Consider the following 15150-nt stretch of genomic DNA (forward strand, 5'->3'; position numbering starts at 1 on the left):
AGCTTCAAACTCGCGACTGTAGGGCGTGGTGTCAACACAAAAGGATAGTAAATCCTATTCCTGCATGATCGAGAACCGATAGATGATTAGCCGTGCGGTGATAGCACACCTGGACCATTTTCACTGAGAGGACAGATGGTAGCCATTGACAATGGTGATCCCCCAACATACAGCTTGTCATGGAAATGAGTAAGAATGATTGGATGAAAGCAGTAGGAAAGCAGAGATTCAGAAGGAACACAGTATCTCCATGCGCTTATCTGAAATTCCCACCAATGAATTACATAAGTACTTCTATCTCTATTTTATGCTTTATTTATCTTTATATTCGAAAACCATTATAACCATTAAAAACCGCCTTACTGAGATTTACAAGATGACCATAGCTTGCTTCATACCAACAATCTCCGTGGGATCGACCCTTACTCATGTAAGGTTTATTACTTGGATGACCCATTGTACTTGCTGGTTAGTTGTGCGAAGTTGTGAAGAATGTGTGTGAACCATAGTATTGTGCACCAAGTTTTTGGAGCCATTGCTAGGAGTTGTTCGAGTTGTGAAAAGTATGAGTCACAATTTTGCCTATCATCTACCTCAATGCCCTTTTTGGAGACTTTATGTAATGGCACTTTTTCCAGTTTAAAACCAGGTTGGTTTCTTGACATCTCTTCAGCACTAGAGCAAGGTGGTGTAGGCACTTAGAATATGAATCACCAAACACAGAAAAATCATCCATGAACACTTCTATGAACCTTTCAATCATGTCCGAAAAATATGGAGAGAATGCACTTTTGGAATGTTGCAAGTGCATTGCACAATCCAAAGGGCATTCTCCTATAAGCAAAAACACCATAAAGACAAGTAAAGGAAGTCTTCTCTTGGTTTTTGGGGTCGACTACAATCTGATTGTAGCCAAAATAACCGTCCAAGAAGCAGTAGTACTCATGTCCTGCAAGTCTTTCTAGCATTTAGTCCATGAAGGGTAAGGGGAAATGATCCTTCCTGGTGGCTTCGTTGAGCTTTCTATAATCAATGCATATGCGCCCTCCAGTCACTGTTCTTGTTGGTATTAACTCATTCTTCTCATTGGGCACAACAGTGATCCCTCCCTTCTTAGGAACTACTTGGACAGGGCTCACCCAAAGGCTGTCTGAGATAGGGTAAATCACCCCCTGCTTGCCATAGTTTCAACACCTCCTTTTGGACTACTTCAATCATTATTGGATTTAGCCTTCTCTGCTGTTGCCTTAAGGGCTTTGCACCTTCCTCAAGTAGGATTTTATGCATGCACATTGAAGGACTAATTTCTTTTTAGATCAGCAAGTGTCCATCCTATGGCATCCTTGTGTTGCTTCAACACCTGGATTAGCTCATCTTCTTATTGTTTATTCAAACTTGAATTGATGATCATTGGGTATGTGTTGTTGTCACCCAAGTAGGCATACTTCAAGTTTGGAGGCAGAGCTTTTAGCTCCAGCTTTGGTGCCTCTACTTCCAATTTTTTTGTCTTGTCGAGCATGATTTGTTCTTTCATAGTCTCTAGTGGTGGCTCACCACATGGGACTTGTTGATCTGGCTCTTGGATTTTTTCACATTATTCTTCCTCTAGGACTCCTTGAACTAGGGTCTCAGGTGTGTCCACTATCATGCATTCACCAATGAATTCTTTGGAGTAGCTCATTGCCTTGAAGACATTGAAGACCATCTTCTCTTCGTGTAACCTCAAGATTAACTCTCCTTTTTGAACATCAATTGTGGCTCCAGCAGTAGCTAGGAATGGCCTTCCTAGGATGATGGACGTGTTGGCTTCTTACTCTATGTCAAGCACAACGAAATCAGCTGGGAAGATGAACTCCCCCACTTTCACCAATAGATCTTCCACCACACCATGAGAAAATTTAAAGGTTCTGTCAGCCAATTGAAGGGCCATTCTTGTTGGTTTGGCCTCTTCTATCCTCATTCTTTTCATTATAGCCAAAGACATGAGGTTTATGCTGGCTCCGAGATCGTATAGTGCCTTCTCAATGTTCATATCCCCAATGACATAGGGGATTTGGAAACTCCCAGGGTCTTTCAATTTCTGGGGGAGCTTCTTTTGTATTATAGCACTGCACTCTTCAGTGAGTACCACTATTTCTTTCTCACCCCAGTTTCTCTTCTGCGTCATGAGTTCCTTTAAGAACTTATCATAGAGCGGCATTTTCTCTAATACCTCAGCAAAGGATATGTTGATCTGGAGCTTCTTGAAGATTTCTAGGAATCTAGAGAACTGGCTGTCTTTCCTATCCTTCCTCAGTCTTTGTAGGTAGGGTGCTTATGGCCATAAGGCTTTAGGACTTACTTTGGTGAGGATGGCGTAGAGGTTTTTTCTTCCTTCTTGATTTCAGGTTCCTTTGCACATTCTTCCTTCTGGTGGCTTTGACTTGGGGGTGTTTCTTCCACAACTTTTCCACTCCTGAGTGTTATGGCCTTGCACTCCCCCCTTGGGTTAGTCATGGTGTCACTTGGAAAGGTATGTGTGGGCATAGGTATTTGCTTAGACAAACTCCCTACTTGTGTTTCCAATTTTGAAATTGCTGCCCCTTGATTCTTTATGTTGGACTTGAACTCTTCATGGTTAGCATCTATCTTTCTATCAGCCTGCAGCTGTCTTTCTATAATAGTGGAGATAGTCCTGTCAATTGTGTTAATAATTGAGCTATGGCTGCCTTCAATTTTAAAAAACTGCTGCTGGTTTCACATGGTTGCATGGTGGGGGTTGATGCATCTTGGTGGTGGTTGTTATGTGTTTGTGTGTAGGGTGATATGATGTGTTTTGTGAGTTGTGATAAGGTCTGTTGTTGCTTGATTGGTAGTTAGAGTTATGGTTGTTGTGATGGTTAGAGTGGTATGGTTTGTGGTCTCGTTGGTTTCCCCATCCAAAATTTGGGTGGTTCTTCCAACCTGGGTTGTAGGTCTTAGAGTTTGGGTCATATGGTGGTCTAGAGGGATTGTTCACATAGTTTGCCTGCTCCCATTCACATTCAGCTTCTGGTGCATCTTCTTCTTATGGTGGTGCTTGAGCTTGGACAGTTGAGACTTAGTTTACCTCTAGCTTCTTTGTTAAGGCTGCTAATTGTGCTGCAATTGCTTTGTTTTGTGCCAACAAGGCATCCGTATAGTTGATTTCCTGCACCCCTCTCTTTTGAACTCTTTCTGAAGTGTAGAAGTACTCATTTTCAGCTACAGTCTCAATAACATCTATGGCATCTTTAATAGTTTTCTTCTTGTTGAGTGAACCCCCTAAGGAGTGGTCCACAGCCTTCTTTGCTTCATATGATAGCCCCTCATAGAAGATGTGTAGTTGAACCCATTCGTTGAACATATCCATAGGGAATTTCCTCGTCAAGTCTTTGAACCTCTCCCAGGCCTCATAAAGTGTTTCACCATCTTGCTGCCTGAAAGTTTGCACCTCAATTCTCAACCTATTGACTCTCTGTGGTGGGTAAAATCTTGCTAGGAACTTGTTTACAACCTCCTCTCAAGTGGTCAAGCTCTCATTGGGAAATTCTTCCAACCACTTTGCTGCCTTGTCTCTGAGTGAGAAAGGGAACAAAAGTAGCTTGTAGGTGTCAGGGTGTACACCATTGGACTTTACAGTGTCGCATATCCTCAAGAATGTAGTGAGATGTTGGTTTGAGTCCTCCTGGGCACCCCCTCCATATGAATAATTATTCTGGACAAGTGTGATGAGTTGAGGTTTCAACTCAAAGTTGTTAGCATGAATTGTTGGCTTCAGAATGCCACTGCCACAGTTTCCTGGATTTGGGTTGATGTAGGAGCCTAAGACTCTCCTCTCTTGCCCAATATGATTGCCAGCTTCCTCCCCAACATGGTTATGTGCCTTTTCCTCCATATTAGTTCATAGATCTTCCTCCACTACTTCCTCTCCAACTATGCCTTTGCCTCTTGCTTCCCTCCTTAATCTAAGGAAGGTCCTCTCAGGTTCACTATCGAAGGAGGATGAAGTTTCTCCCCTTCTACCTGTCATACATTCTGCAAACGGCCAGCAGAGAATAAGTGAAGTGAAAATTCTTGTTAAAGTTAGTGGTTAGTTTGGTTGATGCAATTGATTAAACAGTTAATATGGCAGTAAGGAAACTAAAAAAATTGAACAATGAATAACAAAAATGACCAGCGTAAAACTAAAAAAAAAAGAAAAGAAACTAGAAAGGAAATAACAAGGTAATTAAAATGCTTAATTTAGCTCTCCAATCAATTTAGTAGTTGTCAAATTCAAATCATTCTCTGACAACGGCGCCATAAAACTTGATGACCGGAATTCACACCCCACAAAATTTTTTATTATGAATCCGTTCTTTGGCAAGCTCACCAAAATTATTGTCAAGTAATAACCCACAGTGGAGTGGGATCGTATCCACAGAGATTGGTAAAATTGAGCAATGTTAATCAATTGTTGAATTAGTCAACCTAAGCAGAATAGAGTATGATTGCAGAATGGTAAATGAGCAGTAAAGTAAATGGCTCAAAGGTAAAGAGACGAAATAAATTGCATAAAAGAAAATAGCAAGAATGTAAAGTGCAGAAATATAAATGACCGAATTGTAATTAGGAATAGGGATTAACAGAATTGTAAACAAAGCTATAAAGAATTTGGAAGATAAGAATAGGGAAATTCACTGAGATTGGGAGATATTGTTCCTTTTTGGATCAAATCTAGCTTATCTCATCTTTAATCATGCAACTCATTGACCTCTTGGCAATCATGATTGATTGAGCCCCAATTCCTTGGTGACTCAATCTCTCAAATCTTGATTATCAGCCAATTCCTTGGTCTAATTGCTCATGAAGAGAGATATGCTTGGTCCCTGATTATACCACACATCATCATAGGTCCAGGTAGAGGGTGGATTATATGTCACCATATCCAATCACCAAAACCCAGATTCTACTCAAGTGTGAGAAGGGATTTCAAGCATGGTTTCATGTTTCCTTTTCCAAGGTTCCCATGAGACCCATTTTGCATTCAACCTCTTTCCTAAGATGATTGAACACTAGCATTAAAATGAAATTCCTTCTAGCAAATCAAAGAGAAGATGAAGAGAAGAAAAAATTCACTATCATTAATCCATCAAGTACAACAGAGCTCCCTGATGTGTGGAAAACGATCCGACACAAAACTCACCGGCAAGTGCACCGGGTCGTTTCAAGTAATAATAACTCACGGGAGTGAGGTCGATTCCACAGGGATTGAAGGATTGAGCAATTTTAGTTTAGTGGTTGATTTAGTCAAGCGAATCAAGATTTGGTTGAGTGATTTGTGATTTGCAGAATTTAAATTGCATAGAAAGTAAAGGGAATGGGTAATTGGCATGAAAATAAAGAGAACAGCAGTTAAAGTGCTGAATCTTAAAGAACAAGAAATTAAATGGCAGAAACTTAGAACGCAAGAAATGTAAATTGCAAAATCTTAAAATGCAAGAAATGTAAATGGCGTGAATTGTAAAGGGAATTGGGAGTTGGATTTGCAGAAATTAGACAAGGAAAAGTAAAATTGCAACAAGCAGAGAATTAGAGAATGGCTTGGATCAAACCGGATCTTAAACAGAAAAGTAAATGAGCATGGAAACATTAAACAGGGAGTGGTAAATGGGAAATCCGGATCTCAGGACCCAAGAAACTAGAAAACCAAGTCTAGATCTCAATGCCTTCCTAGATCCAACAAGAACAATTGCAAGGAAATTGTAAATTGCAAAGAAATTAGATGAAGAAGCAAGTAACTGAAACTGAAATTCAATTAAGCAGAAAATTAAACAAGATCCTAAGGTGAGATTGAAACAGAATTTCTTCAATTCTCTCCCTAAGATCCGAAGCAAGGAAAGTAAAGAGTGCTTGGCAAGAATAAGGAAGAAGAGAGATCAATTCTCCTCCCCAATTCTCTTGAATTAAAACAACAATGCTAGAATGTAAAAGTGAGCTCCCAATGCCAACCGAAAAGAAAGCTCTATGAAAACTAAAAAAGGGAAGCTCCCCGAATAACTTGAATTCTATCCTATTTATACACTTTCTTCAAATGATCTTCAAGCTTTGAATTGGGCCTTTGCTCTTGGTAGAATTGGGTTGAGAGAGGCCTTGGTTGATTGCTCTTGGAGTTTGGAGAGGAATCAAAGTGAACCAATTGAACCGGGTTGGAGTTTTGCAAAAGTTTGAGTAAAAGTTTGAGTAAAAGTTTGAGGCTAACTTTTACTCTAACTTTTCATATAAGTAGACATGCTTTGCTGCTATCCACGTTGGGGCAAAAGTTAGGGGTCTAACTTTTGCTCCAACGTTGGCCTCCTCTTGTATACTTATGGCGCCAACGTTAGCCCAAAAGTTAGAGGCTAACGTTGGCGCAAACTTTTGCTCCTCCCTCTTTGATTTTCATGCGCCAACGTTAGCCCAAAAGTTAGAGGCTAACGTTGGCGCAAACTTTTGCTCCCAGGGTGTATTCTTCATGTGCCAACGTTAGCCCAAAAGTTGGAGGCTAACGTTGGCGCAAACTTTTGGTGCCAGGGTGTTCTTTTCATGCGCCAACGTTAGCCCAAAAGTTGGAGGCTAACGTTGGCGCAAACTTTTGGTGCCCCAGGGAGAAATTCTTATGTGCCAACGTTAGCCCAAAAGTTAGGGGCTAACGTTGGGGCTAACTTTTCACCCAAAAGTTTGTGCAAAAGTTTGAGGCTAACTTTTGGTCCAGCTTTTTGCTTCCTGGTTCATTTTCACTTATTCCATTGCCCTCTCTTTGCTCCTAGCCATTCCTTCTTGCTTCAACCTTTCTCCAAGCTTTCTTCACCTATCATTAATCAACCAAACACATCAAAGCTATGTTCAAGATCATGAGATATTCAATCTATCATAATATGCAACAATTATAGCATAAAACATCATGAAATTGCATTAATTCATCTATGGTTGATTAAATAAAAGGAAGCATGAAAATCTACCCAAATTGGCTTGCTTAGACCTCAAGAAAGTGCATAATTCAAGTGAAAACAAAAGAAAAAGACTAGTGAAACTAGGCTAAGATGACTTGTCATCACAATACCAAACTTAAAGCTTGCTTGTCCCCAAGCAAGAAATGAACTATGCTCAGAGGTTCTTTCAACTAAGATGGATTGAAGAACATTTGTAAAGTACAGTGAGTGAAGTGATTAAGTAACAGTGGGGTGAACTCTAAATTATATGCTCATGCAAGGGTTTCAGTGCTCACTAGTCCTTACATATTGGGAGTCGGAGGTCTTAGGATTTTCATCCGAATGGTATCATAGAGATCTCTTTATATATAATCACCTTGAAGCAGCTTATAGTTTCTGTGCTTTGGCCTCGACTCTAAGTGTCATGTCTCAAGGCGGCCTTTTAAATAAGTTTTCAATCAATACTCCTAAACCAGTTGGTTTTAAGGTATTAGGTGTTAAAGCACCCTTAAGGATTTACTTGCTCAAGCCTCTTTCCTTGACACACTTCAACCACAAGCATTTACTAGAATAACAACTCTTTTAGTTTTTGTTTCTTTCTTTCTTTTTCTGCCTAGTAATTGATGCTCAGAGCCTTGGGCCATGTTCTTTTTGTTTTTGTATTCTCTTTACTTTTCTTTTTGTTTCGTTTGCTGCTTCTCAGATCAATTGATTTTTGAGAATCTCCACAATACTACTTTGAACTTCATATCCTGCCTATGAGCTCCCATGCAAGTTTTCACAAGCATGCAACCTCAATACATAATCATACAACTAGAACCACCACTTATCCTAATCTTTTGCTTACCTCAAAATTGTTTAATTCCTCAATCCTTCGTTTCAATGAACTTTCAAGTGATGCATTCTTGAAAATTGAGTGCAAACAAGTTTTGAAGATAAGAATGTTGTGAATAATCAAGCATCTTGCTTATGGAATTATAAAGAAAGACTATGCTATGCAAGTAGGCAGGGGTATATAAAGAAAACTATACTATGCAGACAGGCAGGACAAATAAGGATACAATCCAACTTTCAATTACAGCAATATTTGATGTACAATAATCACTTAACAATACAACCTGTTGGAGTTCACTTGCTTTCCTTCTTCTCATCATCATCAATGCTGACTTTCATGTTCATCTTTCACCTTTTTGGTTGATGATGCTAAAAATCTCCAAAAGTTTGTATGATATTCTGCAGTGATATTGGAAGTTGCTTGTTCCCCAAGCACTTAGAAACAGTGGTTAGTCTGCATGATTTATTTATGGGCTTTTTGAACTTACTTTGGTGTGGGAACACCAAACTTAGTACCTTGCCAAAGGTTTTCATTAACCATGTGTGAAATTCTTTTTTTCTTTCTCAAAAGTAATAAGGCTGAAAACTAGAAAACAGCAAAAAAGTTAACTAATTCATCCATTATGCTTGAAGCCCATATTATGCATAAGGTGAGAATGTGTGTCATAATGGGATTTTGGTGGAACACCAAACTTAGAATTCTTCATTCCCCCTTAGATTGTTTTAGTGTGCAACACCAAACTTAGCTTCTTGCAATCTAGATAAAACTAATTAACAGTTTTATTGAATTGGATATGAAAAGATGGTTACCTCTGGTTGGGTTGCCTCCCAACAAGCGCTCTTTTATTGTCACTAGCTTGACATCCTCTGTGCTTGTTCAACTCAGATTCTGTGCTTCCTTCTCCTTGTCCCCTTGTCCTTCTAAGTGAGACTTTGCCTTAGGATGTTCATCCTGGATGAGTGATTCTTTTCCTTTAGCCTTCTTCTCACTCACTTCTGTGAAGTTCTTAGCTAATTGTTCCATTTGCCTCTCAATTCTCCCGAATGAGGCCTCATGGTTCTTGCTTATCATCTCTTGATGTTTCATCATTCTCTCTACTATGATGTTCAGATTAGTGATCCTCTGAGAGTCTTGTGAGATTGGTTGATTGTTGGGAGTTGGGGGTTGGAAGGGTGGGTAGTGTGGTGGTATGTATTGATTGTTGTTGGTATGGTGGTGTTTTTGCAGGGTTGGGAAATTGGGGTTGTTGTAGTTGAAGTCCCTTTGTTCCTGATGTTGAGATGCCCTCATTCTTAGATAAGAATGTGGCTTCCATGGTGGAAATTGTGCCTTCACTGTAGCCGAATGCAGAAAATCAATTTGTCTAGATATTGACTCCAATTGTTGTTGAGTTTGATCGTGCAGATGCTTGTTTTGATTCATGATTGCCTTCACTCCTTCAAGATTCATTAATTCCTTTTCTAAAATTGCATTTTCTTGTTTTTCAAACGATTGTTGATTGTTGACTTCTTTGTCCTTGAAATTTGCAGTTCTTTGGGCAATTGATGTTGCTTTGAGTAGGCCATCTGAGAAGTAGTCCACTGCTTTTCTTATTTCTGGGGTTAATCCTTCATAGAAAGCTCGAATACCCACTTTGTCAGTTGCTTTCTTGTATCTTTCCCATGCCATGAAGAGTGGTTCTTCTTCTCTTTGTGTGAATGGATGTTCTCCCTCTTTCAACTTGATGGCCTGTTGGAATGAGGAGAATTTGGCCAGAAATTTGGTAACCAAATCGTCCCAACTAGTAATACTTCCCTAGGGAACGGTTTCGAACCATTGTGCAGCTTCATCCCTTAGTGAGAAGGGAAATAACAAGAGCTTACAGGTGTCATGATTTACACCATCGGGGTTGACAGCACCACAAGTCCTTAGAAAAATGGATATATGATGTTCAGGATCTTCCAATGGGTTTCCACTATAGGAACAATTTTTCTTGATTAATGTGATAAGTTGCGGTTTCATGTCGTGGTGTTCTTCTTTCTCAGAAACTCCTTCTTCAATGATATCCTTCCCTCTGGCTGCTCTTCTTTCCTGTGACATATAAATCAATCACAAGGAATATACAGTGGTATTTTTGAGAATAGAGTGTATTTAAAAACCTCAAATAGTTAGCGTGTTAATAGAGGCAAATCTTCAAACAGTTAGTAGATTAGTCAAAAATAAAGAAATAGTGCTTGATCTGGACCACCACTTCACTTAATCATTGTCAATCTAATCAATCCCCGGCAACGGCGCCAAAAACTTGATGTGCGGAAAAAGATCCGACACAAAACTCACCGGCAAGTGCACCGGGTCGTTTCAAGTAATAATAACTCACGGGAGTGACGTCGATCCCACAGGGATTGAAGGATTGAGCAATTTTAGTTTAGTGGTTGATTTAGTCAAGCGAATCAAGATTTGGTTGAGTGATTTGTGATTTGCAGAATTTAAATTGCATAGAAAGTAAAGGGAATGGGTAATTGGCATGAAAATAAAGAGAACAGCAGTTAAAGTGCTGAATCTTAAAGAACAAGAAATTAAATGGCAGAAACTTAGAACGCAAGAAATGTAAATTGCAAAATCTTAAAATGCAAGAAATGTAAATGGCGTGAATTGTAAAGGGAATTGGGAGTTGGATTTGAAGAAATTAGACAAGGAAAAGTAAAATTGCAACAAGCAGAGAATTAGAGAATGGCTTGGATTAAACCGGATCTTAAACAGAAAAGTAAATGAGCATGGAAACATTAAACAGGGAGTGGTAAATGGGAAATCCGGATCTCAGGACCCAAGAGACTAGAAAACCAAGTCTAGATCTCAATGCCTTCCTAGATCCAACAAGAACAATTACAAGGAAATTGTAAATTGCAAAGAAATTAGATGAAGAAGCAAGTAACCGAAACTGAAATTCAATTAAGCAGAAAATTAAACAAGATCCCAAGGTGAGATTGAAACAGAATTTCTTCAATTCTCTCCCTAAGATCCGAAGCAAGGAAAGTAAAGAGTGCTTGGCAAGAATAAGGAAGAAGAGAGATCAATTCTCCTCCCCAATTCTCTTGAATTAAAACAACAATGCTAGAATGTAAAAGTGAGCTCCCAATGCCAACCGAAAAGAAAGCTCTATGAAAACTAAAAACGGGAAGCTCCCCGAATAACTTGAATTCTATCCTATTTATACACTTTCTTCAAATGATCTTCAAGCTTTGAATTGGGCCTTTACTCTTGGTGGAATTGGGTTGAGAGAGGCCTTGGTTGATTGCTCTTTGAGTTTGGAGAGGAATCAAAGTGAACCAATTGAACCGGGTTGGAGTTTTGCAAAAGTTTGAGTAAAAGTTTGAGTAAAAGTTTGAGGCTAACTTTTACTCTAACTTTTCATATCAGTAGACATGCTTTGCTGCTATCCACGTTGGGGCAAAAGTTAGGGGTCTAACTTTTGCTCCAACGTTGGCCTCCTCTTGTATACTTATGGCGCCAATGTTAGCCCAAAAGTTAGAGGCTAACGTTGGCGCAAACTTTTGCTCCTCCCTCTTTGATTTTCATGCGCCAACGTTAGCCCAAAAGTTAGAGGCTAACGTTGGCGCAAACTTTTGCTCCCAGGGTGTATTCTTCATGTGCCAACGTTAGCCCAAAAGTTGGAGGCTAACGTTGGCGCAAACTTTTGGTGCCAGGGTGTTCTTTTCATGCGCCAACGTTAGCCCAAAAGTTGGAGGCTAACGTTGGCGCAAACTTTTGGTGCCCCAGGGAGAAATTCTTATGTGCCAACGTTAGCCCAAAAGTTAGGGGCTAACGTTGGGGCTAACTTTTCACCCAAAAGTTTGTGCAAAAGTTTGAGGCTAACTTTTGGTCCAGCTTTTTGCTTCCTGGTTCATTTTCACTTATTCCATTGCCCTCTCTTTGCTCCTAGCCATTCCTTCTTGCTTCAACCTTTCTCCAAGCTTTCTTCACCTATCATTAATCAACCAAACACATCAAAGCTATGCTCAAGATCATGAGATATTCAATCTATCATAATATGCAACAATTATAGCATAAAACCTCATGAAATTGCATTAATTCATCTATGGTTGATTAAATCAAAGGAAGCATGAAAATCTACCCAAATTGGCTTGCTTAGACCTCAAGAAAGTGCATAATTCAAGTGAAAACAAAAGAAAAAGACTAGTGAAACTAGGCTAAGATGACTTGTCATCACTCCCTCTTTCAATGAGAGGGAAGTTAGCTACTCATAGCTCAAAGAAAAGTACAAGAGATGGAAGAAGATGAAAAGTAGATCTACCTATGCTTTCAACAAAAGCTACCCAATAATAACTCTAACACACCACAACCCCTTTTTTAGTACTTCCAATGGTTATTTATACTACTCATACTACTAGAATTAAGAAAATACAAAAAGAAAAGAAAATTACAATAGGAGGGATAAAGAAAACTCAATAAACGTGACCTTCAGTGGCTTGCGTGTGACTGGCGCATCAGTGGCGTGTCATGCGCAGCTTCAATTCAGGCTTGGCGTGCCACGCTCAGCTCTCAAGTGGCACGCCCCTTTGTGTTGATGTCCCTGGCGTGCCACGCCATCAATCCCAAGTGGCACGCCCAGGGTCTTTGATGAGTGGATAATTTATACGCTTTTTGGCATTGTTTTTACATAGCTTTTAGTATGTTTTAGTTATTTTTTGTATATTTTTATTAGTTTTTATGCAAAAATAACATTTATGGACTTTACTATGAGTTTGTGTGTTTTTCTGCGATTTCAGGTATTTTCTGGCTGAAATTGAGGGACCGGAGAAAAAATCCGATTCAGAGGCTGCGAAAGGACTGAAGATGCTGTTGGATTCTAACCTCCCTGCACTCAAAGTGGATTTTCTAAAGCTACAGAGACCTAGTTGGCGAGCTCTCTATTGCGTTGGAAAGTAGACATCTTCGGCTTTCCATCAATGTATAATAGTCTATACTTTGCCCGAGATTCGATTGCCTAAACTGGCGTCCAAACGCCTATCAGAGACCCTTTTCTAGTGTAAAACGCCAGAACTGGCACCAAATCTGGAGTTAAACGCCGAAACTGGCACCAAAACTGGCGTTTAAACTCCAAGAAGAGCCTATGCATGTGGAAGCTTCAATGCTCAGCCTAAACACACACCAAATGGGCCCCGGAGGTGGATTTCTGCACTATCTACACTCAGTTACTCATTTTCTGTAAACCTAGTTTGCTAGTTTAGTATAAATAGCACCTTTTACTATTGTATTAATATCTTTAGATCATTTTTTAGACCATCTTTGGATCACTTTTGATCTCTTGATCACGTTTTAGAGGCTGGCCATTCAGCCATGCCTGGACCTTCATCACTTATGTATTTTCAACGGTGGTGTTTCTACACCTTATAGATTAAGGTGTGGAGCTCTGCTGTTCCTCATGAATTAATGCAAAGTACTATTGTTTTTTCTATTCAATTCATGCTTATTCTTGTTCTAAGATATTCACTCGTACTTCAACCTGATGGATGTGATGATCATGACACTGATCATCATCCTCCCTTATGAACACGTGCCTGACAACCACCTCCGTTCTATCTGCAAGAGCTTGAGTGTATATCTCTTGGCCTCCAGGTTCGCGACGCATGGTTGTCTCTCCTGACAACAGAGTCTTCCATTCCATAAAATCAGAGTCTTTGTGGTATAAGCTAGAATCAATTGGCAACATTCTTAAGATTTGGAAAGTCTAAACCTTGTATGTGGTATTCCGAGTAGGATCTGGGATGGAATGACTGTGACGCGCTTCAAACTCGTGACTGTCGGGTGCAGTAACAGTGTGCAAAAGGATCGATGAATCTTATTCCGACATAATCGAGAACCGACAGCTATTTAACCATATGGGAAACCGTAGCGGACATGTTTTCACTGAGAGGACGGATGGTAGCAGTTGACAACGGTGATCCACCAACATACAGCTTGCCATGGAAGGGAGTATGCATGATTGGATAAGGACAATAGGAAAGCAGCGGCTTAGAGGGCACAAAGCATTTCCATACACTTATCTGAAATTCCCACCAATGAATTGCATAAGTATTTCTATCCTATTTTATGTTTTATTTCTCTTTTAATTATCAAAACCTCATAACCATTTGAATCCGTCTGACTGAGATTTACAGGATGACCATAGCTTGCTTCAAGCCGACAATTTCTGTGGGATCGACCCTTACTCATGTAAGGTATCACTTGGATGACCCAGTGCACTTGCTGGTTAGTTGTATCAGAGTTGTGTATCACAATTTCGTGCACCAAGTTTTTGGTGCCGTTGCCGGAGATTGTTCGAGTTTGGACAACTAACGGTTCATCTTGTTGCTCAGATTAGGTAATTTTCTTTTTTATTATTTATTTTGTTCTTCAGAATTTTTAAGAATGAATTCTAGAGTTTCAGATGATGCTTTTATCATCACAGAAGCTAGTTGATTCCCATCAATTTGGCTGTTATATGTAATATCCTACTGAAGCTTGGCTAGCTATGTCTAATCTCTTTAGACTGAAGCTTTAGACTAACATTGCATGATTCCTGGAATTCTTATTAAAAATTTTGAGTTTCTTATTTTCTTTTTCAAAATAATTTTTGAAAATTAATAAAAAAATTAATAAAATCATAAAATCAAAAATATTTTGTGTTTCTTGTTTGAGTCTAGTGTCAAATTTTAAGTTTGGTGTCAATTGCATGTTTTATTTTTCTTGCATTTTTTGAAAATTCATGCATTATGTTCTTCTTGATCTTCAAGTTGTTCTTGATGATTTTCTTTGTTTAATCTTGTGATTTTCTTGTTTTGTGTCTTTTCTTGTTTTTCATATGTATTTTCTATTTTTTAGAGTCAAAGGTTTAAAAATTTCTAAGTTTGGCGTCCTGCATGTATTTCTTTTCGTAAAATTTTTTCAAAAATATGTTCTTGATGTTCATCATGATCTTCAAAGTGTTCTTGGTGTTCATTTTGACATTCAAAGTGTTCTTACATGCATCATTGGTTTTGATCCAAAATTTTCATGTTTTTAGTCATTTTTGTGTTTTTCTCTCTCCTCATTAAAAATTCAAAAATAAAAAAATATCTTTCCCTTATTTCTCTCATAAATTTCAAAATGTTGGATTGACTCAGTCAAAAATTTTAAAATTTAGTTGTTTCTTATGAGTCTAGTCAAATTTTCAATTTAAAAATCCTATCTTTTCAAAACTTTTTCAAAAATCAAATCTTTTCCATTTTTATTTCATGTTTTTCGAAATTTTTAAAAATTAATTTTCAAAATCTTTTTCTTATTTTTATTTTAGAAAACCTTGCTAACAATTAAGGATATGATTCAAAAAATTTTAAGTTTGTTACT

At 38.7% G+C, this 15150-nt stretch overlaps 1 protein-coding gene across 1 annotated transcript; it reads right to left on the reverse strand.

Moving 5' to 3' along the window:
- Positions 1–1810: 1810 nt before the first annotated feature.
- On the reverse strand, positions 1811–2200 carry LOC130981019 (uncharacterized). The gene has a single exon (XM_057904658.1). The coding sequence runs from the start codon at positions 2198–2200 to the stop codon at positions 1811–1813; it is 390 nt and encodes a 129-aa protein (XP_057760641.1).
- Positions 2201–15150: the final 12950 nt, after the last annotated feature.

This window comes from Arachis stenosperma, chromosome 5, assembly GCF_014773155.1.
Source record: "Arachis stenosperma cultivar V10309 chromosome 5, arast.V10309.gnm1.PFL2, whole genome shotgun sequence".
Classification (NCBI taxonomy): domain Eukaryota; kingdom Viridiplantae; phylum Streptophyta; class Magnoliopsida; order Fabales; family Fabaceae; genus Arachis; species Arachis stenosperma.

Excerpts from the sequence above, each read along its gene's own strand:
- LOC130981019 (XM_057904658.1), bottom strand. The coding sequence starts at position 2,200 with ATGCCGCTCTATGATAAGTTCTTAAAGGAACTCATGACGCAGAAGAGA.